This window comes from Phascolarctos cinereus, unplaced genomic scaffold, assembly GCF_003287225.1.
Source record: "Phascolarctos cinereus isolate Bilbo 61053 unplaced genomic scaffold, phaCin_HiC Scaffold_4;HRSCAF=312, whole genome shotgun sequence".
Classification (NCBI taxonomy): domain Eukaryota; kingdom Metazoa; phylum Chordata; class Mammalia; order Diprotodontia; family Phascolarctidae; genus Phascolarctos; species Phascolarctos cinereus.
In genome coordinates this window covers 686,296,527-686,321,079 of record NW_027555847.1, presented here as the reverse complement: position 1 = coordinate 686,321,079, position 24,553 = coordinate 686,296,527, and the positions used below count along the sequence as shown (strand labels likewise).

Below are 24,553 nucleotides of genomic sequence, written 5' to 3'. Positions count from 1 at the left end.
GACTCTCTGTGTTGCACCACTTAGCTGTGCTGAAGGCAGAAGACAAAGGGAGGGGGGCTGTGCATTTGCTTCAGTTGTGGAGGACTTTCTCTTAACTCTGCCCCATGGCGTGCTGGAGTGGAAGGCAGTTTTATGGTCAGCCTGAGGTTCTTTGAATTTGTTTATTAACTGGCATCTATAGGTTTGTAAATGCTCCTTTGAACCTCACAACAACCCCTCTAAGTGGTATAGGAATTATCTCCCATTTTGCAGATGAGGGCACTGAGGCAGAGAAGGAGTCATGCAGTTAACACAAGTGTCTGAGGAAGGATTCACACACACAGGCCTCCCTGACTCTGAAGTCCAGTGTACTGTCCTCATAATACCTAACTTCACTGTGTGTGATACAGGGTAAAATGGGTAGAATAGTTGTGCACTTTTTATATAATTCTTAAGGCCTTAGTATTCTGATCAGTGCAACAATCTGAGACACTTCAGAAGAATTTAGAATGGATGCTCTTCACCTCAGAGGACTGATGGGTGTCGGCAGACCAAAGCATAACTTGTTTTACTTTGTTTCTTGCTTTGTCTTTGCAACATGGCTAATATGGACATAGGTTTTTCCTGATTTCAAATGAATGATTGATATTACGTTTCTTGCCTTCTCAGCAGGTGGGAGAGGGACAGGCAGGCAGGAGGGGAGAGAATTCAAAATTCAATTTTTAGAGAAGGATCCTAAAATAAATATTTTATTTAAAAAACAAGGCCAAAAAAAAAAAAGATCCTTAAAGCCTTAGAGTGTTGGGAGCTGTAACCTAGACTAGACTTTTCCTCCTCTTTCGTTTACCTTGCTGGTCATTGGCTCTGCTTCCTTCTCTCTGCATCAGTTCCTGTAAGTGTCCCTGGAGCTCCTTGCTTCACAGTTCCTGGTCCAGTAATACTCATATTCATGGGGATCGCTGGTCATCTGCTTTGTCCCTAGTTCTGGCCTCTGCAAAAAGTGCTGCTGCAAATACAATCTGTGGGAACATTCTTTGTCTCTCGGACCTCTTCTGAGTGAGACTTCCACACCCACACCTACACCCCACCCTGCTCCATTAAGAATGCAGTGAGGTCTGAAAGAAATTAGACGGCCATAGAGTCCAGCCCCCTGTTGTTTTTTTCAGATGAGCAAACTGAAACCTTAGAGGACGTGCACAAAGTCAAAGAACTAGTAAAGTGGCTGAGGCATGATTCGAACCTCGGTCTTCCTGATTCCAAGTCCAGAGTTCTATCCTCTGGGCCTTCCTTCTTGTGAAATATGTAACTTGGGGCGTGGAGATACAGTGGGGGCCTACCTGCGCCTGGCTTTCCTTGGCCTTCTTGTTTCCTGAACTCTGCTTTCTTTCCTCATTTAGATGAATTTTTCCATCACCCTTTCTTGGATGCAAGCTCCTCCATCAAGAAATGTGAGTGAAGGGACCCCCCCACCCGCCATTACTCCTTCCCCCTCTGTCCCAGGGCCTTGGGGCCAAGGGTGCCTGGGAGTGAGATCAGTGGTGACGCCTGCTCTCTCTCTCTGCAGCTCCCCCAGTGCCCATGCCCTCGTACCCCAGCTCAGGCAGTTCTTCCAGCAGCAGCTCTACCTCCCACCTGGCATCGCCTCCTGTGAGTATCCTCCCAGACAGGATCAGTCAGTCCACAAGCATGTGCTGGGCCCAGGGGAGACAAAGGGAGGGTGGATGTCCAAGGTGAAGGGGCTGGTGTTTTCTCCTATTGAAGCTTGCCCACCACGCCTACTGCTCCATCCTCCGAAGGAGAGTAGGGTTATTGTGGAAGCGCATCCTTTTGGAGAACCTGGGCCTGAGGCTGGGCAGGGTTTGGGAGATCCAGTGAGCTCCCTTGACTTTGCAGATGGCGGCTGTCATTGGCCCGCTGACACAGTGAATTCATGGCAGATCTGGGACTATAACCCCTAAGTCTTCTGACCCCTGTCCAAGGTGCCCCAGTACTCTGGGTGCACAGGAAAAATTAATCATTAGATAGAGAGCTAGCTGTGACCTTCATGAGGTCATCTGGGCCACGTCTGCTTTCATTGCCTTAGATGAGAGTAGAGTAATTCTCTGCTTCAGAAAGCTGGTTAAGGTGAAGGGGATGTGTTCTGTGCCTGCCCTCTCTCCTCTCCCTTCCTTCCTCTGTTCCCCTTCCCCTCCTCACCAGCTGCTTTCCCCCCCTTCCCTCTTGCGTGGAGCAGTCCCTCGGGGAGATGCAGCAGCAGCTGCAGAAGACGCTGACCTCCCCAGCCCCGGATCCTGGAGGCTTCCTTCAGGGCTCCAAGGACTCGGGTGGCAGCAGCAAGAACTCTTCCTGTGACACAGACGACTTCGTCATGGTCCCTGCCCAGTTCCCAAGTAAGAATTGCTGTGAAAGATTGTGGGGGTGGCCATGGAGAGAAGTTCCTAGAGCTGTCTGGGTGCTCTTCCCTAGGCCATATGACTGTCTGTGTGGTTCTCCATGCCCTGTCTCTGCCTCTGATGGGTGCAGAGGTTCTAGCTTTCTGGATTTGCCAGTGGGCTCCTGTTGCTTTTCACCCTCCCCTCTAATACAAGGCAGAGAAGCCATGCAGGCCAGAGGTGTGATTGATAGCAAAAGGCCCATGTGAGCCCAACCCTAGATCACAGGATCACATTATTATTAATTTAGAGCTGGGAAGGATCTTAGAGGGCACGTGGTCCCATCCTAAACTCCATGGTTTTTGATCCCCAAATTCAAGGCGCCTGGTTTAATCACGTGGGGCCTGCTGAGTCATGGAATAATCATAACAATGGCATTTATGTGGTGCTTTATAGCTATCACATCCTTTGATCCTCACAACCACCCTGGGAAGGGAGGTGGTGTTATTATTCCCATTTTACAGATGAGGAAGCTGAGGCCGAGAGTGCCCCCAGGGTCACAAGGTGTTCAAGGCTGAATTTGAACTCTGACCTAGGTCAGGAGGCTCTAGGGTTCTTTGAGGGGCTAGATATGCCTCTAGAGCTGGAAGGCACCCCAGGCATCATCTAATCCGACCCCCTCATTTCACAGATAAGCACTCTGAGGCCCAGAGAGGTTAGTGTGGTCAGAGGCAGAACTGAGATAGGAACCCAGGTTTTTGGATTTCTCCTGGTGCCCCAAGAACGACACGTGTATGTGTATGTGGGTTGGTACCAGCAGGGGTGGGGCATGTTAGGACATGGGGGTCACAGAGGTTGGGGTAGGCTTGAATGCCCTGCTAAGGAGTTTAGACTCCTAGAGGCAGGGAGGTTGCCTAGAGGACTCAAGAGGACAACAGGGGTCGGGATGGTCTTTAGGAATCTCAATCCAGTTATGTTCCAGGCTACTGTGGTGGGGTATATTGGGGGTACAGGTGGAGAACGATGCCTGGTCCTCGTATCACTGAATGAACTTATCTCTTTCTCCCTGAACTCAGCTGACTTGACAGGGGAAGCCGCAGGAGCCAAGGCCACTCAGGACAGTCTGATGTACAGTGGGTAAGGTCCCCTCCCCCCTCCTGACATGGACTTCCCCTGGCCCACCCCTGCCATTCCCTCTGATACCTCAGAGATCATCAAATCCAACCCAGCCCTAAACAGGCATCCCCATTTACAGGGGGTCTAGCCCCTGCTTGAAGCCCTTCAGCAGGCGTGTCCCCCACTGTCCCTCCAACCGGCCCTTTCTAATCGTGGACGGCTTTCCTTTTTGGGAAGCCCAAGTCTGCCTCCTGCCTCCCATCCCGCTGCTCCTCCAAGGATGCCTTGAAAGCTCTTCATGCCGTCTTTATTTGTGCTTCATGACAAGGCACAGGGATTTTTTAAATGAAGTACAGAGAGGGGAGGGGACCAAAACAGGGAGATGAGAACCCAGGTGTCCCCACTCTCAGGAAGGCCAGTGTACTCTCTATCTTAGCTCATTTGCCAAGTTGCAGCCTGTCCTTGGGAAGCTGAGAAGAGAGAGAGGGTCTTGACAGCCTGGTGTGTCTCCACTGAAGGCTTATTGTCTTTCCAGGAGCTCCCTGGTAACTTCAGCTGGGCTGGAGAGCCAGGGACGGACGCCGTCTCCCTCACCCCCCTACAGTGGTTCCCCCAGCCCCTCTGGGTAAGTAGGTTTTGGTGATGATTAGGGGACCAGGGGATTGTCCGTGGCTCAGGGTGGAGGGGGTGATAGAAAACCCGATACCCTAGGAAATCCCCCCCAGTCTGTGGGAGACTAAAACCTCCTGCCCTCAGTTAGCCCATCTCATGGTGCAGCTCTCACAGATCTTCTCATTCGGGCACACACCATGGCCATGCTGCCATCATGTCTTCCTATGGCTCCACCAGAGCGCCCTGCCCAGTGTGTGTGTGAGACTAACCTTGCTCCCAGAACAGCCAAGGAAGCCCCCGGCTCCTTGGCTAATAGAGCAGGTTTTATGCCTCTAATTGGGGTAGAGGTTGGGGGCTGGGGTTCACTCATCCTAGACGCTGCTGTGACCTCAGTGTCAGAGCCAGGAATTCCCCAAGCCCACGATGGGGGTCAGTTTATGGGAAAAGTCCCCAGGGCTCAGCCATGGAAAACCCCAGATGTGTGTGACCAAGATGAAATCCAGCTGCTGCCTGACTGCTGGAGGCTGGGCTGGAGTTAGAGCCAATAGCATATGTGAGGTCCTTTCGAGGGAGTGTCTCTGTCTGAAGAGACTTGGAGAATTGCACTCTCTAGTTGAATTTCCCAAAGGAGCCCAAACTCTGAACATGGAGGGGGCTGAGTAGGGTAGGAGAGGGAGTCTCGCTCATTCCAGCCTTTGAGCAGAGGGCGACTCCAGTCTCACAGCCTTTCTTCTCTTGCCCTTCCTTCTCTGCCACCATAGCCGACCCAGTGCTTTCTCCAGTAGCAGGTACGGCCCGTCTGTCCCCATTCCTGTCCCCACTCAGATCCAGAACTACAGGAGAATCGAACAGAACCTCCAGTCCCCCAACCAGTACACTCCGCCACCCCCACGGTGAGTGTTGGCCTTCCTTCCCCAGGCCAGGGCTGAACTTCCTGGGGCCTTTCCCAGCTCTGGGCTGTGTAGGCCAGAGATTAGTACTATCTGTTACCATTACTAGGTCGATTACTTGGGTAATAGTCATAACCATCCTTAGAACATTAAATTCAAAAGACGAGTAACAGGAGAGAGAGAAAGAAGCCTGTCCCTGTGTCTGAACCTCAGGAAAAAGATGAGACTATTCTCAGTACAGCCCTGTAGTGTAGTAGATGAGGCAAGGATTATTATACCCGTTTCATAGGTCAGGGAACTAAGGCTTATAACGGAGAAAGAGATGGTCAGGGCCATGATTTTGAGACTAGGTCTCCTAACAGAATCCAGGAGGCTTTTTCTGCATTATCCAAACAGTTAGGTAGAAGGAAGGGAATGGAAGGGAATACGCATTTATTAAGCACCTGCTGTGTGCCAGGCATTGTGCTAAAGAAAGTTTGGGGTCCTGTGGCTGAGAAGAGGAGGAGGATACAAGTAGTGCACATGAATCGATCAGCTGGGCAAGATTTTGGGGGTTTTTTTTTGGTCCTTAACTGAGGTAGGCGGGCTATGAATATGAAGTACGGAACTTAGTCATGGGTGAGTAGAGGGGCCCCTCGGTCCACTGCCCCACTTCCTCTTTGAGGCTGCCTTTCTCCCCAGTCTGCAGGGCAGCTTCCTTGGGGAGAAAAGGCCAAAGATCATACATTTAGAGATGGAAGGACCTCTCTTTTTACCAAGGAGGAAACCGAGGTGAAATGGGACTTCTTGTCTATTCTCACCCCCATTTTACAAATGGGAAAACTGAGGTCCATGGCCACTAAGTGACTTACCCTAGGTTAGCTGGTAAACATCAGTGGTCAATGATCATCAAAGCAAAGATTTGAACCCCCACCCTCAGGCTCCCAGGCCTGTGCTTTTTTCCCCACTGTATCACAGTGCTTTTTCTCTGAAGTCTTAGCTCTCCGTCTCCCTGGGGTGGGCTAGCCTAGAGGCTGGAGAAAGGACCCCTCACTTCTTTTATTCATTAAGTATTCAAATCCTTTATCTAAGGCTGGGCCCTTGGGGGAAGGATAGAAAAATAAAAATGAAGCAGGCCCTGCCCTTAAGGAGTTTGTTTTCTCTGGGAAGAAACATTAATCAATCAGTCAACTTTTACTAAGCATCTGTCTGGCTCTGGGCTAGATAATGGGGAGACTACAAGAGGTAAAAGATAAAAGCTGCGCTCAAGAAGCTTCCAGTCTAATGTAAGCTAATCTATACAAAGCCAGTTACTTACTAGAAAAATGTAGGCCAAGGCACCAGCATTGAAGGGACCTCAGGAAAGGCTTCCAGTAGAAGGTGAGAGTTGGAAGGATCTTTGCAGTGGGATCCTCAGCAGCCTGGGCACTCAGGACCTTCTCTTCCTCTTCCCCTGAGGGCCTGATCGCTCAAATGCCACGCTGGGGGCAAGATTACATGAACAGGGGCCACGGTAGGGCACGGGTCTTACTGCCCCTCTGTCCCCCCAGGTCTGGCATGGTTCGGAGGTCCAGCAGTACTAGCCCCCTGGGCTTTAAGACTGGCATCTCCCCCCCGTGTTTCCCTGAGCATGGAGCCACCTTTCCCAGGAAGTCTTCTTTGGGAGGTGCCAAGCCATATAACCCATCTCCCCAAGGTGAGTGCCCCTCCCCTTTCTGCTGTAACTTTAGACCCTGCTCGATCTCATAGATTAGATGCTCCCAGCCCTGTCAGTGCTGTCTCCACCTGCCTGTGTGTCTTTTCCTATGGGCAGAGACCTGTCTTGGGCATTCTGATACAGTTGCACACGGTCCCTGGACCTCAGAGCCTGGTTGGGAGTATATAATGCGAGACTGAGGAAGGAAGGGTGGTAGATGGTATAGTCTGGTGGATGGAGCATAGTCAAGAAGGATTCCCTTGAAAGGAGGGGAGTGTGGGACCAAGTTTCAAGTACGAGACACCTGGATTAGTGGAGACTAGGGGGAGAACAATGTGCTCCAGGTTAGATAGAAGCTGTTTGTGCCCTGAGTGACTGGCTTCGCCCCAGATCCTAGGGGTCCTGAGACCTCATTGGTGGATTTTTTAAAGCCCCATTAGAGGTTCAGGAGTTTGCCAGGACTGGGAGACTGTCAGGCTGGGGGTGTCTCAGTTTCCCCCTCCTGCTAGGACTCTGATTCTTTTATCACTGTAACAGCTGGAGCCGTCCCAGAGCGTCCAGGCCAGAGCGGGGTCCCCTCCCCACAAGGCACTGAGATGTGTGGAGTTGGCAGCGGTGGCAGCAGGGTCTCCCGACCTGGTATGTTTCAAGGGGGTGTGTCGACTCTGAAGCCCCTATCCCTGGGGTGGGGAGATGCGGACCCTCTTTGTGGATTGCCCCTCATTTAAAGAGTCCACTATTGGAAGGCCCCAGTCTGTCCTTAGGAAGTGGCACTATAAGGCCTCAGCAGCCCTAGAGAAATTTATAGCTACTTGGCAGAGCAGATACTGTCATTCCAGAGAAGCATGGTGTTTGATCCTGGGATTCTTAACCTTGTTGGTGTCCTGGACTCTCTGACAGTCTGAAGCCTCGGGATCCCACCCTTCTCAGAACCATGTTTTAAATCCATAAAATAAGAGGATTACAAAGGAAACCAGACATACTGTTATCCAAGGTGGTTTTTTTTTTACATTTAATGATTTATTTTTTATATATTTTATTTTTCCCCCAATTACATGTAAAAACAATCTTTAACATTCTTTTAAAATTTTCAGTGCCATATTCTATCTTCCCTTCCTGAGAAAGCAATCGGATATAGGTTATACACGTGCAGTCATGTAAAACATGTAAAACGTTTCCAAATTAGTCATTTTGTACAAGAAAACTAAAAAAAAAGTAAGTGAAAAAATGGTGTGCTTTGGTCTGCATTCAGACGACATCGGTTCTTTCTCTGGAGACTGAGAGTATTTTTCATCAGGAGTTCTGATCATTGCGTTGCTAGCATAGTCATTAACTGCTGATCATCATACATTAATGCTGTTAGTACGTACAACGTTGTTCTGATCCCACTCCCTTCTCTCTGCATCAGTTCACGTGAGGTTTTTCTGAAATCATTCTGTTTGCCATCTCTTTATCCAAGCATGTTTTAAGAGTTCACAGATGACAGATAAAGAACCCCTGGTCTAACAGCTGACACTTTACAAAGTGCTTTACACATAGTAGGACCACAGTTTTAGATTTGGAAGGAATCCTCTTGATTTACATTTGAGACCCAAGAGGTCAAGCAGCCCAAGGTGGCACGGGTGATGAGCATTGAGGATGGGATTTGAAACCAGGTTCTCTGACTCCAGAACCAAGATCTTTTTCCATCACTTCTCTGTTTCGTTATGCCTTCACAGGCAGTACTGCTATTAACCAGGGATCTCATTGCTGGAAGGGATGTCTGAGGTCTTCACGTAAACAGAGAAAGCTCACAGACACATAACACTCACTAGCTGTGTGATTCTCGGCAAGTCACTTAACCCCAGTTGCTTCACCAAAAAAAAAAAAAAGCTACCACCATCTCCCTCTAAAATAAAATGTTTCTAGTTCCTTCGATGGACCTTCACAGGGAACGTAAAGTCCTGGGTGCCCTCTCGGTTGCTCGGTGTCCAGGGTCCCCTCCCATATGTTCAGTGCCCATCAGGACGCTCAGCACTCTGGGTGTCTGCCCGGTTGCTCTTGAGGTTGTCAATAGCCTTTCTAAAATGTGGCACCCAGAACTGGGTACATGGCTGCACCAAAGCTGTTCTAACCAAGACTGAGTACAATGGGACTGTGACCACCCTGGCCTTGGACTTAACATTAAAAGGCCTAGGATTTAAGAAGGCCCCAAAGGACTGGGCTGTGATCCTTGACAGTAGGATGAAGACTTTAATTTCAGTGTGAAAATTAAAACATCAGTTTGGCTTTACTTGTATTTAATGTGCATTTGCACAGATAGAAGAATGACAATATTTATTATCAAATCTCCTCATCACTTGACACATCTGATGATGCAGTCTAAGGTTGCATCAGCTTTCTTGCTTCTCCTAAACGTTTTTTCAAGTCTGTGCCCCTTGACTCCACCCATTCCTTTGTGTGCTTTGGGAAGCTGTGTCTCTTATTTTAGCCCAGCTCTCTGACCTGGCATGATCTCATTCTGTCTGTTGATGTTAACTTTCCTTCTCATTTTTGCAGATAGGGAAACTGAGGCCCAGGGTCTCATAGATAGTAAGCAGTGCTCAAACTCAGGTCTTAGGATTCTGGATTCTTTTGCAGTGGTGGGGTGGGGATCTTCCCCAGCCATACCAAGGAATGAAGGAGAGATTGGAGTTAAAATGAGTTTAGCTAGGGAAGGGTTCTTGGAGAAGCAGTCCTTCCTTGCGGAGTCTGAAGCCATATTTTTCTGTCCCTCAGGCACCTCTCTCCCAGACCATTCTCCCAGGGGGCTGGGCTACCGTCTGCACAGCGCCCCCAACCTCTCTGACCTGCACGCGGTGAGGCCCAAACTGCCTAAGCCGCCCACAGACCCTCTGGTGGCCCCCTTTGCTTACCCCCAGGCCAGTCCTCCCCAGCAGCACTATGGGCTGCAGCCCTGTCGGACCCTGAGGGCATCCCCGAAGCTGCCCGACTTCATGCAGCGGAACCCCCTGCCCCCCATCATGGGCTCTCCCACCAAGGTAACCGGATGTTTGGGGGCAGTCTGAGGCTGGATCTTGGACTCGGGGTATAAATAAGGGAGGGTGTAACTGGTTGTTTGCCATCCTTGGGGTGACAAGGTCAGGAAGCCCCTTCAGTGGCAGGGTTGGGGGGAGACAAAGTGGAGGCTAGGGTTTCAGGGTGCCAGGGTAGCAATGGTTGGGAGGATGAATTGGAAGACAGGGATGGGAAGACCCACAACCTCAACATTGCCATGTCCCCATCTAGGCTGTACCTGCTTTTGAGTTCCCCAAGACACCGAGTTCCCAGAACCTGCTTGCTCTTCTGGCCCATCAAGGGGTAGTGGTGACCCCCACACGGAACAGGACTCTGCCTGACCTCCGAGAGATGGGCCACTTCCAGAGCCCGCCCAGCCTGGGCTTGAGACCCGTGGAAGAGATCAAAGGACCCTTTGGCAGGTGAGGGAGCTGTGGAAGGGTGAAACTAGACCACTAGGGAAGGCCCTGGTAGCCCCCTGGCAGGAGTTGGAACAGGGGCTGGCACTCCGGCATCTTTTACAGATTTCACCTCTTGCCTCTGAGCTCCTCCCTCTTTGGATACATATCTATCCACGTGTGTATTTAACTTTTCCCTTGTCAAGGTGCTTCCACTTACTGGCTGCTCAGCCCTGGGGTATCAGAGCCCACGACTGAATTCTGGCCTTGATTCTGCCACTAATGGCCTGTGTGACTTCCCTATTCTGGGCCTCACTTTCCTCCTCTGTAAAATAAGACAAAGATTGGACCAGGTGGACTTAATAAGGTCCTGTTCACTTCCCTTCTGGGCCTTAGTTTCTCCGTCTATAAAACAAGGTGGTTAGATCTTAGATTCTCTTAAAGTATCTCCTAGTTCTGACTCGACGTAACTGATTAGTGGAGAGTCCAGAGCAAGTCATAGGCATGCAGTCTCTACCTGGCCCTGTCCTAGGTACTGAAGGGGAGAGCTCAGGGGTCTAGCAGAGACCTAAGCATTGAACCAGTATAGGACAGCGTGTGGTCACGCATTAAGTGGTGTTGCTGTACGCTAATTGGAAGTTGAGGTTAGAAGAGGGGGAGCAGGGAGGCTTTCTTTGATGGGAGTAGTTACTGATACCCAGAGTGGTCATTGAAACCAACAGCTGATTTCTGAGTTGGTAGAGAAGGGGGCTTGTGGAAGGCTGGGCCAGGGCCAGTTACAGAACAAGACTAGGTCTCTCTGGAGAGGTTAGAAGAGACAGTGGAGAAATCTGGCCTGCTGTGGATCTCAGGACCTGCTGGGATCCCCTGCCCTGAAGCTAGAGACCCTGGCCCCAGAACTGGGGCTAGCCTGTATCATGGTGAATGTTAGAGTGGTATCAGAGGGACTGAAATAACTTGATCCTCCCCTGGCATGGTCCCTGGCTCTCCATCACCTGGGTTGCTGTCCCCACAGGTCCCTCAGCACTGGCCGTCTCACTGACCTGCTCCTCAAAGCTGCATTTGGGTCCCAGGCCCCTGATACAGGGAGCAGTGAAAGCCTTCAGGAGAAGCCCATGGAGATAGGTGAGGAGGGCTGCAACGGGGCTGCCTACACTGTGTATGAAAATCAGAGGAGTACCCGGGGGTGCCTCAGAGGCAGCAGAGTATGATAAAAGGAGGATGAGGTCTGGAGTCACTTGCCCTCTAAAATGAGAGGTGTTTGATCTGGGAAGCCTCTGATGCCCCTCTCAGCTCTAGATTTCTGATTGTGTGGTCTGACATTACATATGTGAACTGCGTCACATCTCTTACCCTTTACTGGCCTGTTTCCCCATCTGTGGAAAGAGGGATTTGAATCAGGAAGCTTCTGGGGTCCCATTCAAATCCAAATCTGCCTACGTGACCTTGGGCATGTGTCTTGGGCCTCACTTTCCTTTTAAGTCTGATCCCCAGGGAGAGGGGAAACTGAGGCAGATGTCTAATAGTGAGATGGAGCTCAGTGAGCTTGGAGGAAGTGGGTCCTGAGTGGAGTTTTGAAAGAGATGAGGGTCAGTTGGGGAAGAGTTTATTTTGTTCCTGCTGGAGAGAAACTTTAGCCGTAGTTGTTGAGGAAGACCCTCAGCCAGGGAGGGGTATATTATGTCTGTGGTTGACATTGTTCTGGGACCTGGTTTATACCTACCTGTACTTCTTCTCTCTCCCTCAGCTCCCTCTGCTGGATATGGAGGGAACCTGCTCCCAGGGGCTAGGGCCGGGGGCTCTTCCAGCCCTTCCCCTGTCATCTTCACAGTGGGCTCCCCTCCCAGTGGCACAACCCCACCCCAGATCCCTCGGACCCGGATGTTCTCAGGTAAGGGTGCTCTCTGCAGCCCATCTCTCTGATACTCAGGCTTTGGGTTCTTCTGGGGCTGCTGCGACCTCTGCCGTCTTTTGTAGATGCTCCAGCCTGAGCCCCTAGGCCCACTTCAGTCTGATGTAGACCCGACCCCCATCTCCCTGGCTTGCTTGGAGTTCCCGCTCCTGTGGCTTGTAGGACTTTGGCCGAACCATGGGCCCTCATCTAAAAAATTAGGGTTGCTTCAAGTTCTCGGTGTGTGAACTAGATAGAGACAAACCAGAAAAGTAATCCCTGGCCTCAGTGAGTTTATAGTCTTCTGTGGGGTTTACAGCGTATGAAGAGATAAGCTTAGGTATGAACATTTGAAAAGGCTTCCTGCAGGCATTGCCTTGAGCTCAGCCTTGGAGGGAGCTGAAATATGGAGGGGAGGAAACAAGCACTTATTAAGCTCCTACTGTGTGCTGTAGGACTGTGTAAAGTAGCGCTGTGTTAAGCACTTTATCTCACTTGGTAGCTGGAAGCAGAGGTGGGGAGGTGGTGGGAGATGAGCCCCAGTCACATAGCCAGCAGCACGTTGGTTGGCATGTAGGATACGTGACAGGGAATAATGGGGCTGGCTGAATTTCTCAGAACCTGAGGTGACATCTTGATTGGCCCCCCCAGCTCTAGGAGGTTGGACGGGTAACAGAAGACTGTCGTCTCCATTTCCTTGGTGGGGAAATCAAACTTCCAAAGAGAGAAGCCAGGCCTCTAGACTCCAGCCCAGTAGCTGCTGGTTTCCTTTAGAACCAGCCGACAAGCATTTATTATTAAGGGCCTACTGTGTGCTAAGCATGGCCCTAAATTCAAGGGGTATAGAAAAGGGAGTTGGGGTGAAGATTCCTTTACCCCTCCTTCAACCCTCCCCTCTGCCCTGCCATCCCAATTACATGGAGATGGTCTGCACTTACTTAATCAAACCTATGTTTGGACATGGGGATAACACAACTTGATACTGTGGCTATAAGGAAAGCCTTTGAAACCTTGGGAAGGTCCATACAAGAGAGCCTAGCAGATTGTTACTGAATTTGGGGGTTTCATCAGAGTGGGGAGGACTTTGATGGGTTGTTAAGCCCCGTTTTAAGTGCTGGCTCAGACACTTCTCTAATCACTCATTTTTCTACTTGAAACTAACTTTTGGTGTTTTGGATCACGGGTTAGGGAATTCCCCGTGACCCCTGGTTATTCATAGACTGATTCTTTAAAGAACCTGAAGGCAGTGGTCTGGATTTAAGAAGGCCTGGTTCCAAATTCAGCCTCAGTTTCCTTATGTATAAAATGAGAGGTTTGAACTAAAAAAGCCTCTAAGGTCCCTTTCAGCTCTAGATTTATGGTTGCATGTCTGCCTCAGTTTCCTCATACGTAAAATGGAGATATGGAACAGCCTCTCCCTCCCAGGGTTGTGAGGAATGAATTATCTCAAGCACTTGGAGGGAAGAAACCTTAAAGTGCTTTTTTTAAAGAAGGTCTTCCTGACTGGAAACTCTGCTTTTCTATCCACTGGGCCATTATCATTAGCTGCTCCTTATGAGACAGGCCTTCACAAGGCAGTATGCCTGACACATTATTGGTTAAATGAAACAGGACCCATGCTGGGCCTGGTGCTGGTTCTGAACTTTTCCGAGCCCAGCGTGGTCCATTCCGCATACTGAGCACTTGCTTCCTTTCTGGACCAGTGGCTGCTAGTCATTGGTGTCTTCAAGGCTGTTCTCTCTGGCTGGCTCCAGATCCTGACCTTTGCTTTGGGATAAAGGGCTTCTCCACCCCACACCCCACCCCCCTTGCCTCTCTTTCATTCCCTTTGAGTTCCGTGGCTTAACCTCCATATCCCCTCTGGGAATGTATTATTCTCCTAGGTCCCTGCTGGCTGCCTCTCCTTCACACACATGCAGATACCCTCCGTGAGTCCACAGAATAAGTAGCAACTCTTTACCTGCCTTGCTGATGCCCAGACATGCCAGGCGAGGCGGAGCCTGTGCCCCTGCCCACTGCAAGGCACGAGTCTGTACCTGAAGCAGTGGCAGAGTTCTCCCTGCAGGCTGGGAACCTATAGCTCTTCTCCCCTCACCCCCATCTCCCCCCATCCGACCCAGGGAAAAAGGGGGCAGTGGTTTGGGGAATATGGAATATTGTGGAATATTGTAGCATGGCCCAAGCCCCCGAAGCATGAAGTAGAGGAAGGAAAGAGGGAGAAAGAAAGGAGGACCAGAAAGGAAAAGAGGGCATTTGGCAAAGAAGTTAGAAAGGGAGGGGTTGGGGCTAGTCCCCAGAGAGCTTAGAGATCTCTGCCCCATCCTTCTGTACATTCCCACATCTCCCCTAGGGGACAGAAGCCTGGTAGGATGGCCAGGAGTGGGCTGTGGGACATAGGGGAGTTCCCTGGGGAAATTTGGGGGGCCTGGAATCTTCACTGGGACAGACAGATAGGGAGAAGCAGAGAAGGGGCAGTTAAAGGCATGCGTTCCCCAAGAAGGGCTTCCTCTTCACCGGACGCCCTGTCTCCCTGCATGGCAAGAGGGGGCAATAATTTTTTCCCCAAGCCCTCTTCAGCTGCTGACAAAATCACTGGGCAGGGAAACAGGCTGACATTGTGGGGCATTGTGGGTAGCAGGAAGAGGGTATGTGTATATGTAAAGAAAGATGCCTCCAAAGATTTGTGGTCCCCACCCTTCCCCAGCTCCTTAGACTTGGTGGCCAACCCCTGTAGGTGTGTATTGGATTCCCATACTTTGGCTAGCCTCTGATTTCTTTCAGCCCCAAAGCTCAGCTCCTCCCCTCTCCCAGAGCTTTGCTTTAAGAGGACAGTCCCATGACCCGGATTCTCTGTGCCTGGCAGGGTGGGCTTAGGAATACCATTGGGCATCACTTGGGACCTCACCTGGGACTCCCTCCTCTCTCCACCAGTGGGCTCCTCCAGTTCCCAGAGCTCAGGCAGCTCCTTCAGTGGTCGCCATCTGATCCCTGGCATGGGAGGAGAGGCAGCAGAGGCCCCGGCCAATCTGCGTTGCTACGGCTTCACCGATCCCATCACTGCCAACCTGGAGGGGGCCGTGACCTTCGAGGCCCCTGACTTGCCTGAGGAGACACTTATGGAGGTGAAGGGATGGGTTAACCCTGAGAGCTTGCATGGGAGGAGTGGGTGGGTGGAGAGCTGGGGTGGGGGGGTGGAGAGGAGGAAGAGAATGAGTCACCTTGAAAAAAGAAAGGGAGGAGGGGGAGAGAAAATGCTTAATTTAGAACAAGCTGCTCTGGCTAGATTACGCCTGAAATTCTCATCTTCCCTGTCCAGCCGCATTCTCCCTGGGAGGGAGAGAGTATTTTTATCCATCCTGCCTGATCTGTCTAATCCTGTATTTGGGGGGGAGGGGAGGGAGAGAAGGGCCCCAAGGGCAATTCCCAGTGTGAGGCGAGGGCAAGATCTGCCTTCCTGGGCTTGTCTGGGATGAGTCTAGGAGTCATCCAGCCCCAGGAGCCCAGATTTCCTCCCCCTGCATCTTGCTTAACTTCATTAACAAGGGTTAGAGAGGAGCATTAGTGATAGAACCGGGTATGTTCAGCATGTCCGGCACCTCAAGCTTCCTTCACTAGTTGTTTGGGACTAGCCCAGTTATTTACTATATAACCTTGGTCAAGTGACTTTCCCAAGCTCATCCTTCCCCAGTAACATTCAGGGAAAGCCATGTAGACCTTAGTGACCAATCCCTGCAGCTGTGTGAGTGTTAGATTGCCATACTTTGGCTAGTCACTGATTTCTTTTGGTGTCTTCTGCCTGTATTCTTTTGGCCCTGCAACTCAGTTTTTTCCCTGTCCCCAAAGCCCGGCTTGTTTTATTTTATTTTATTTTTAATTTTTAAAAATTTATTTTGATTTATACATAATCATTTTCATAAGCTTTTGAGGTTTCAATTTTTCTCCTCCGACTCAACTGGTGTGCAATCTGATATATTCTATACATATACATTCTTATTAAATGTGTTTTCACATTAGGAAGAATTAGGACCGATAGGACGAACCACCAGAAAGAGGAAACAAAACAAAACAGATTTTTTAAAAAATAGCAAATATATGCTTCGATCTGCATTCAAACTTCATGGTTCTTTCCTGGCTTGCTTTAGAAGGACAGCCCTGTAGTCTGAGCCTCAGTTTCCCCCATAGGTAAAACTGAAGGTGATAACACACTTGTCTGCCTTTTAAGGCTGCTGGGAAGAAAGGCTTTATAAGCCATAAAGGGCTGTAGAAATGGGAGTTAACTCTCATCTCTCAGATTTTTAGAAGGCAAAGAACAGGAGGGAGAAGCCTGGCTAATCTTCAGTGGTCTGATTGGCCTCTGGATAACCCAGAATGAGGGGGCAGAAGTTTCTGCTTTTGAAATAATCATTCCCTGTTCCTCCAGCTTTTCTTGCCTAGCCCCCACCCACCTCCAAGGAGAGAAAGGAATCAAGTATTAAATACCTACTATGTGCAGGGATTGTGCTAGTCCCTGGACATACATGTAGCAAGGATGGTCCTATGCCAAGTGCTGGGGACAAAATAAACCCTGTCTTCAAAGAACTGACTTTTTGGGGTGGGGGGAGAATGAATGAGAACAGACACACACACACACAGTAGTTTGGGAGGGAAGAATTGGGGAAAATTTCATGTAGAAAGGGATGCTTCATACTGTTTTTTTTCTTGTGGTTTTCCCCTTTTGTTCTGATTCTTCTTTCACAACATAACCAATATGGAAATATGTTTAATATGATTGTACACGCATAGCCTATATCAGATTGCCATCTCAGGGAGTGGCGATGGGAGAGAGGAAAGAGGAAGGGAGAAAAAAGTTTGGGGACTCAAAATCTTATAAAAGTTCATGTTGAAAACTTTCTTTACATGTAATTGGAAAAAATAAAATGCTATTAAAAAAAAGGTAAGTGATGCTTCAGCCTAGGCTTGAAGGAAGCAAGGAATTTCAGAAGATGGAGGGGAGTAGCTATGGGAGTGCTCAGAATTTCCATTGGTTTCCTCACTGGGCCAGTGCTTAAGCCAAACCCCCTCTGGTTTCCATGGGGTCGTGAGTCAGAGTGGATGCTGTGGAAGGAGCCCTGTATGATATAGGATAGCACTTCGGATCTGGTGCGGGCTGAGATGTCTGAGGAAGAAGGTGAATGCTGGATGGAGGTGTTTCGGAGCTCTGGGGGTGCTTCCTCCCCCCTCCATCAGCCAACTTAGCTGGGTTCCCTGGCCCCACTCCTAAGCCCGGTCTGTCTTTTCTTCCTGCAGCAAGAGCACACAGACATCCTGCGTAGCCTCCGATTCACACTGGCCTTTGTCCACTGTGTCATGGAGATGGCCTCTGCCAAGGGCAGTGCGGGAGAGATGGGCAGCTCTGTGGCTTCCGAGTACCAGCTGCAGGAGAGCATCGTGGCCGACCAGATCAGCCTGCTGAGCAGAGAGTGGAGGTCAGAGGTCCTGGCGGGCGTAGACTGGGGCTGAGTTGAGGGCCACCCAAACGCCCAGGGGCAGGCCGTTCTCTGCTGTGCCATCTGTCCAGCCCCACCCCGACCCCACCCCCCGGGGATATGGGCAGCAGGACTTGGGTTCACTGGACACTCTGGTTCTTTCCCCTCAGTTACGCAGAACAGCTGGTGTTATATCTGAAGGTGGCTGAGCTGCTCTCCTCTGGCCTGCAGACCGCTATTGAACAGATCAAAGCTGGGAAACTCTGCTTGTCCTCCACCGTCAAACAAGGTAAGGCCGAGCCCTGCTCCCTTCCCCCATGGAAGATGTTATAGGGCAAACAGATTAGACATGGGGACGTTACAGACACACACAGACCTGCCCATGTCACCTAGTGAGCACATTCATTCATAGGATTATAGGACTGTAGGTCCAAAGCTGGAAGGGCCCTCAGAGGCCATCCACTTCAACCGGATTTCAGCCTCGAATTACAGATAAGGAAACTGAGGTGCAGGGAGATACCATCCCTTAAGGTCATACATAGAGCTGGAAGAGCCCTCAGAGGCCATCTCAAATGTGGGGCCTAAGTTCTAGGCTCACAGTTAGTAGTAAGTGTCTGAGGTGGGACACCCACAAAGAAGGGTGTGAACAGGGATCTTAACACCCAGAGGAAGGGAAGCCTCCCAGAAGTGTGTGCACAGAAAATTCCCGCACACACACAATCATAGTCATACATACATACACGTTCTTCCACATACACATTCTCTGACACACATGCACACTAAACACACACATACATGTGCACACACAATCATAGTCATACATACATACACATTCTCTCACATTCGTTCCCCTGTGCCCATGCTCCCTCCCTCCCTCCCTTCTGCAGCACAGGGCTGGGGGCCATGAGGCTCCAGCCCCCCTGGGTGGGTGGTCCTTGGGGCCGGGGGAAGGAGGTGTTCCATCCAGGGCCTGGGGCTGACCTCACCCTCTCTCCATCCTCCACTTACTGGGCTGCAGTCGTGCGGAAACTGAACGAGCTTTATAAGTCAAGTGTGTCGTCCTGCCATTGCCTGAACCTGCAGCTGCAGAAATTCTTCCTGGATAAGCAGAGGCTCATGGACCGAATCAACAGCATCACTGCTGAGAAGTTAATCTTCAACTACGCCGTGCAGATGGTACGGGGCTCCTTCCCCTCACCCCAAATCCAGGCTTCTGCCGTCCTGGCCAGGCTCCACACAAGAGGGAGAGGGAGGGGGTTTTCAATAGTTATGGGGTCCTAGATTTGTGTCCAGGTCCTCTGGCTGACCTGAGCCAGTGCACCCTTCTGCGCCCGCCGCCCCCCCACCCCCACCCCCGGTAACATACAACAAAGTATCCCAAAAGTCAGCACAGCTTAAAACTCCTAAGACTGGGAACACCCTGTGGAGTGCCTTAAGATATGCAGAGGGCATCATGGGAAGTTTGTTCTTTTACTCTCAGTCTGAAAATGTTTATTAAACCCCCACTATGTGGCTATGCCAAACCCTGCCCTCAATAGCTTATAATCTAATGAGGGAGACAACGGCTCACACCTTGAGAGAGATGGGTGCTTTTATTATCTGCAGGTTTTTGGGGAGTGTGTATGTGTTTGTCTAACTCCAGGTATAGAAAACCCTTCCCCTGGTGGAAATAAGCAACACCTGGGACTTAGTCTTAAAGAACCTGGGGCACTGAGAAGTTAGACCCATTTGCTCTGGGTCTCAGTCCGTATGTTTTGGAGGCCGGTTTTTGAGCTCACTTCTTCCCAGCTCCCAAATATGGCACTGTCCCCAGCATGCCCCACTGCCTTACTTCTCTCCCTGTGTATTGCGCTGGACCCAAGGATCCTTCTCCAGAGCCCAGAATTGCGTTCATAGAATCCTTTTAGGTCACTGGGAGCTTTGGTCCACCTTGAATAGGAATCCCCTGACATCATGCCTTAAAAGCCAGGAAGAGCTGGGTTCCAGTGTCTCCTCTGATATACTGTCACAGGGACAGGGACCCTGGGTAAGTCTCATAACTTGCAGGGGCTCAAGGCAGTTCTCTCAAGAGACTCGAGGGCCAACCTGTTTTGGTGGAGGGAGTTTTCTCCTCCAGGAATTCCCAATGCTAACATCACGGGTACCAAAATAAAAACAGACTACTCTGTAAGAGGCAGCTGTAAGACTTTTAAGATGCAGGGAAGGTGCTAACTGACCTGTATTGATAGAGGTCCAGTCTCCAGTTGTGAAGACCACCCAGTGATGGGAAGCTTCCCACCCCTTCTAGCAGCCTATTCCAGTGCATGTGATTTGAACCTGGCCTTGGTACTGGCAGGTCAATATGGAAGTCATAGGGGCGGTGAGGTGAAGGTAGAAACCCCGGCTCTGGTTCTGGAGTTTAGAGTCTAGGGAGAGGCCCTCAGGGTTCTCAGAAGGGAAGTTTGGAAGGCTCCCTGTAGGGGATGGGAGGGGAACAGTTTGGTGGAGCACATGTGAAGAGAGAGGATCTGCTCCCTGGTTCCTCACTTCTCCCCCGCCTCTCCTCTCCGTAGGTGCGTTCCGCGGCCCTGGATGAGATGTTCCATCACCGAGAGGACTGCGTGCAGCGCTACCACAAGGCCTTGCTGCTCATGGAGGGCCTCCATCAGATCCTCACGGAGCAGGCGGACATTGACAACATCAGCAAATGTGAGTTGAGCTGCACATCAAGGCTGCTCCAAGCAGAACATGGGCAAGCTATGAGAGCCATGGGATCCCACCGGCCCCACTTTGGACTGAGATGAGAACTATCCCAGAGTAGCTTTAGTGACGTGGGATTTGAACCTGGGTCTTCCTGACTCCAAGTTCAGTGCCAAGTCCACCAAGGCACACTGTCTTCCCAGGGCAATCCCTAGACCGAGGGGAAGGAAAGGCCAGGACTAGAGGTGAAGGAAGGTGAGAGCCAGGCCAGCCCTGCCCAGGTTTCTTGGAATAGATTGTATAATTAAATCTGGAAGGGACATCTGAGGTCATCTATTCCCACTCACTTCCATTTTTACGAATGATGAGAACCTCTCTGCTGACTGACTTGCGCTGAGGTCACACAAGGTGTAGTGAGTGCCTGCCACCTAACATTCTTTTTTTTCCCCTGTGACTCATCTCTCTAACCATCTCCCTTTTGGGAAACGTACCATGGTATACCTTGGGCCCTCGGTTCCCCTCCTCGCACCCTGTAGTTATTAAATGTCTCGGCGCCCCCCACCCCTTTTTCCCACCTGCTTTTTTCCCCTCATCCTGCCCAGTTGTAGAGAGTCACTGTCTTCTTTCTTCCCCGCGACCACAGGCAAGATGTGCATTGAGCGGAGACTCTCGGCCCTGCTGTCTGGCATTTGTGCCTAAGCCCCCATGCAGCTCCTCTTGCCCACCCACCACCCTTTTATGCTTCACGGGACAGCCGTCCACCCACTTGCCAACTGGGGGGCAGTTCCTGGCAGCCGTCTGGGCTGCATCACGTCTGCAGTCTCAGCCAGACGGACTTGTCAGGACAAAGGCTTTTGGATCCGTCTCCAAGAATCCACATCCCAGTTTTGGAGCCCTGTGACCTCTGCCTCCCTCCCAGGAACAGAGCAAAGGAGATTAGAAGTCACTACAGTCAGTCACCGCTGGCGCAGCCACCCCAAAAGAGGGGGAGGTGTTTCTCTCCCTGAGGGAGACCACGGAACTTCCGTCCCCACTGTCCCTTGTCCTTTGAAGAGAGTCACGCTGCTACAGAAATAACTTTTACCATTTCCAGGGGTCAGGCCCCTCCAATGCTACGTCCGTTGCAGGCAGTGGACACTGGGACACAAGGAGGGAACCCCAAGCATGAAACCCTGACACCAGGCCAGTTACTTTTCCCACTCCTCCCCCCACCCCCGACCCCCCATGCTTTCTGCCAGTCAATCACTTTTCCAAGATGGCTCTGCCCCCACCTGGTGCTGCCGCAGCAGACTAGCGACCTGCAGATGGCCAGGGCTGGAGCCACCCAGGTGTGTGGGGAACCAAAAAAACCGACCCGACTGTTTGCCTCAAGAACTCGGATCATTTTTGTGTGCTGGAGCTCTTAACGCCAAAATGTGCATATTCTCAGTGGCTTCGTCCTCAACATGCTCAAATGAGCCCAAATGAGAATGCACGTCATCTCTTGCTTTTAATCTGACTTTAAGGGGAATTTAAAAAAATGTAACAGAACAAAAAGCCCCTAAGCCAACCCATACTAGCTTTGTGAATCGGAAGGAGCACTTTACACACTATGGTTGGAGAGGAGGACCTTTGATCACGCTTCGCAGGTTCCCTGCAACCATACTGACTGCTAGAAAAAGCTCTCATCTTCTCACCTTTACTCCCCTCACACCCCCAGTTACTATATTGCACTACGAGCGTGTACATATATATATATATATATATATATAAATATATGTGTGTGAGTGTGTGTATGTTGTGTGTATTTAACAGAACTGTATCCTGTACTTGTGATGGAAACAACAGATGAGCACCACACTGTGCCAGCTTGGGACCTGCCGTTCCAAGAGAAGAGATACAGTCCTTTTAATTTAATGTTCTTATAAGGACAGACAGTATGAATATAAAGCCTCCAGGCTTTCTAATTTCAGAACAGACGTTGAAAAATCTCACACACTTCAGACCTAAAAAAAAAAGTGTTTTTCTTTTTAAAGAAAAAAAAACTTGATATAGAGTTTTGGTTTTCTTTTTGTTGTTTGGGTGGGGGCTGGGTGTGTGTGGGTGCTTGTGTGATTGTGTGAGGGAAAGCTCGATGTTTCTTTTCTGATGAGACTTTGGAGCCAAAATGACACCACGGCTGAATGGCTGAGTGTGTTTGCTTGGTGTGATTGGCGCTGGGGCCCGACTGGCTGTGGATGCATGAATGGAAAGGCGAGTTTCCGTTGGGTGTGGGCTCAGTGACCTCTTGGCTCTTCTGTGAACACAGGTCCTGGCAGCAGTATTGTGCGAACCCCTGAGAGGATGGTCTTCAAGACCACCTCTTTCCCAAGCACGCTTCTCCTTGGGTGACTAGTGACTCCCCAGCCGTGACAGAATATGGATTTTAGTTTGCACGTTCTGTGCCATTAAAAAACAACATGTGCAAGAAACTTCCCTAAAGCCTGCGTTTGGCCCTAGCATTCAGTGAGGGGACCTTCATGCTCTGCATCACAGGAACACCTTCACTGACTTGAGACCTTCTAATGGGGCCCATCGACTTCCAGGTCTTTGGCAGCCGGTTGAAAGGGGTCCAATGGTCATGGCCGGGTCTCCTGGCCTCCCCAACCCATGAATCCAGTTTCTTAGAGTACCTCCAGCTAGGGCAGGTAGTGGGGACTTACCCACAAACCTGAAGGGCAGTGGGTAGTGCCCCCCCCCTCCATCCCAAGCCCCCAACTCAGGTATAGGGCCCTGCTGTGTGCTTGAGAAGATAAAGCCATGTGAGTTGGTCAACCTGTTCCCCACCTGTGCTTCACATTACTTGAATGTATCACAAGAGTCCCCATTCAACCTATGTATGTATATATATACATATATATGTATATACACACACAAATGTGTGTATATATGTATATATATCATATATAGACTCATTGCCTTCCCCCACAAGTGGTTTACAAATTTTATATATGTATATATATATATATACACATGCATACATATATGTATACGTAAGATTCTTCTAGGTGTGTGTATACACATACGTATGTGCACACATATATTTTTTTCTCAATACTTGAAACTTTGCCACTGCTTGGAATTAAGATGGGGGGGAAGAGCGTGCTGTTTCTGTTGCCATAAGCTTGGCAACATTTTCACCTAACTGCATGTAGTGTGGTAACCTTCCCTGCTGATCAGTGGTCCATTATGGAATGCAAACACATCTCAACAGGGAAACATGGCACGGGGATTGTTGCTGGCATCCTCCATGGGCCAGAGTTGTGTCTGTGGCCACATTTGTGTGTTACTAGTGTCTCAATAGGTATTGAGAGCCTAATGATGAATGCGTAGCTTCAGGATTTCGTGGAAAGGACAGCCAGTTATTCTTCACGGTAATTAATGCCTGATATGTGTTGTGGTGTTTTTTTTTTTCAAAGGTTCTGTTTGAGTGATCCCCCTTTTTTTTTTCTTTGAATTGTGTAATATCAATTTAAATAAACTGATTTGAAATTGTTGGGGGCTTGTGTTTTTAAAGACTCCCAATACCCTCCCAACACTAATTATATGACTTTAGAGCAAGCTGACAAGCATTTATCATATGCTGCATGTCCAGCCTTCATCTTTGCTGGCAGCTGGGTCGTGCAGTGCGTAGAGTACCATTCCTGCAGTCCTTATTACTTTCTGATTATCTTGCTTTAAGGTATGTAAAGCATTTCGCATTTATCCTAAAGGTAGGTGCTGTTATTATCCGCATTTTACAGATGAGGAAACTGAGGCAGGTTATGTGACTACCCAGAGTCACACAGCTAGGACGACCTGAGTTCCAATCTGGCCTCAGGACACTCGCTAGTTGTGCAACCTTGGGCAAGTCACTGAATTCCTGTGTGCCTCAGTTTCCTCATCTGTAAAATGAGCTGAAGCAGGAAATGGGACAACCCCGAATGGGTACATGAAGCGTTGTACACAATTGAAATGGCTGAACACACGTATCCAGCCCTCATCTCCACTGAACTCCTGAGCTAAGTGGCTTAGTGGATAGAGCGCTGGGCCTGCAGTCAAACCCAGCCCTGGACACGTACTAGCTATGGGACCCTGGGCAAATCACTTAACTTTTGTCTGCCTCAGTCTACTTAACTGTAAAAAGGGGATAGAGTAGCTACCTCCCAGGGTGGTTTTAAGGATCAGATTCGAGAATTGTAAAACACTTAAGACAGCGGCACATAGAAGCTATCCTCCAATGCTCCATCACCAGCTGCTAGAGGCCTCTGCCTGGATTATCCCAGTTTCCTCCTCACTTGGAGGATACTTCCAGGCACTTGGCATTCAACCTGGGTGTCATCCTTGACTCTTGGCTCTCATTCACTGAGCATAGCCAGTCAGTTCAGCTATGAATTCTTCCTTATTCTCCCTCAACAACTAGGCTTCATTCCCTCTGCACTA

At 50.0% G+C, this 24,553-nt stretch overlaps 1 protein-coding gene across 5 annotated transcripts in view; it reads left to right on the top strand.

Annotated features, from left to right (window-relative positions):
- Positions 1 to 23,628, top strand: part of ULK1 (unc-51 like autophagy activating kinase 1) — a 58,609-nt gene extending 34,981 nt beyond the window's left edge. For 2 of the 5 annotated variants that reach the window (XM_021004327.2, XM_021004322.2), the window contains 19 exons: positions 1,377 to 1,427; positions 1,544 to 1,626; positions 2,213 to 2,369; positions 3,428 to 3,488; positions 4,003 to 4,092; positions 4,841 to 4,972; positions 6,499 to 6,644; positions 7,182 to 7,283; positions 9,402 to 9,664; positions 9,912 to 10,102; positions 11,094 to 11,203; positions 11,826 to 11,969; positions 13,853 to 13,897; positions 14,901 to 15,091; positions 17,256 to 17,434; positions 17,605 to 17,723; positions 18,453 to 18,610; positions 19,987 to 20,122; positions 20,757 to 23,628. In XM_021004327.2, the coding sequence (XP_020859986.1) occupies positions 1,377 to 1,427; positions 1,544 to 1,626; positions 2,213 to 2,369; positions 3,428 to 3,488; positions 4,003 to 4,092; positions 4,841 to 4,972; positions 6,499 to 6,644; positions 7,182 to 7,283; positions 9,402 to 9,664; positions 9,912 to 10,102; positions 11,094 to 11,203; positions 11,826 to 11,969; positions 13,853 to 13,897; positions 14,901 to 15,091; positions 17,256 to 17,434; positions 17,605 to 17,723; positions 18,453 to 18,610; positions 19,987 to 20,122; positions 20,757 to 20,812 (2,414 nt within the window). In that variant the 3' untranslated portion in view covers positions 20,813 to 23,628. The remainder of the gene's footprint in view (positions 1 to 1,376; positions 1,428 to 1,543; positions 1,627 to 2,212; positions 2,370 to 3,427; positions 3,489 to 4,002; positions 4,093 to 4,840; positions 4,973 to 6,498; positions 6,645 to 7,181; positions 7,284 to 9,401; positions 9,665 to 9,911; positions 10,103 to 11,093; positions 11,204 to 11,825; positions 11,970 to 13,852; positions 13,898 to 14,900; positions 15,092 to 17,255; positions 17,435 to 17,604; positions 17,724 to 18,452; positions 18,611 to 19,986; positions 20,123 to 20,756) is intronic. The other 3 variants (XM_021004325.2, XM_021004323.2, XM_021004326.2) reach the window with 3 other exon arrangements.
- Positions 23,629 to 24,553: the final 925 nt, after the last annotated feature.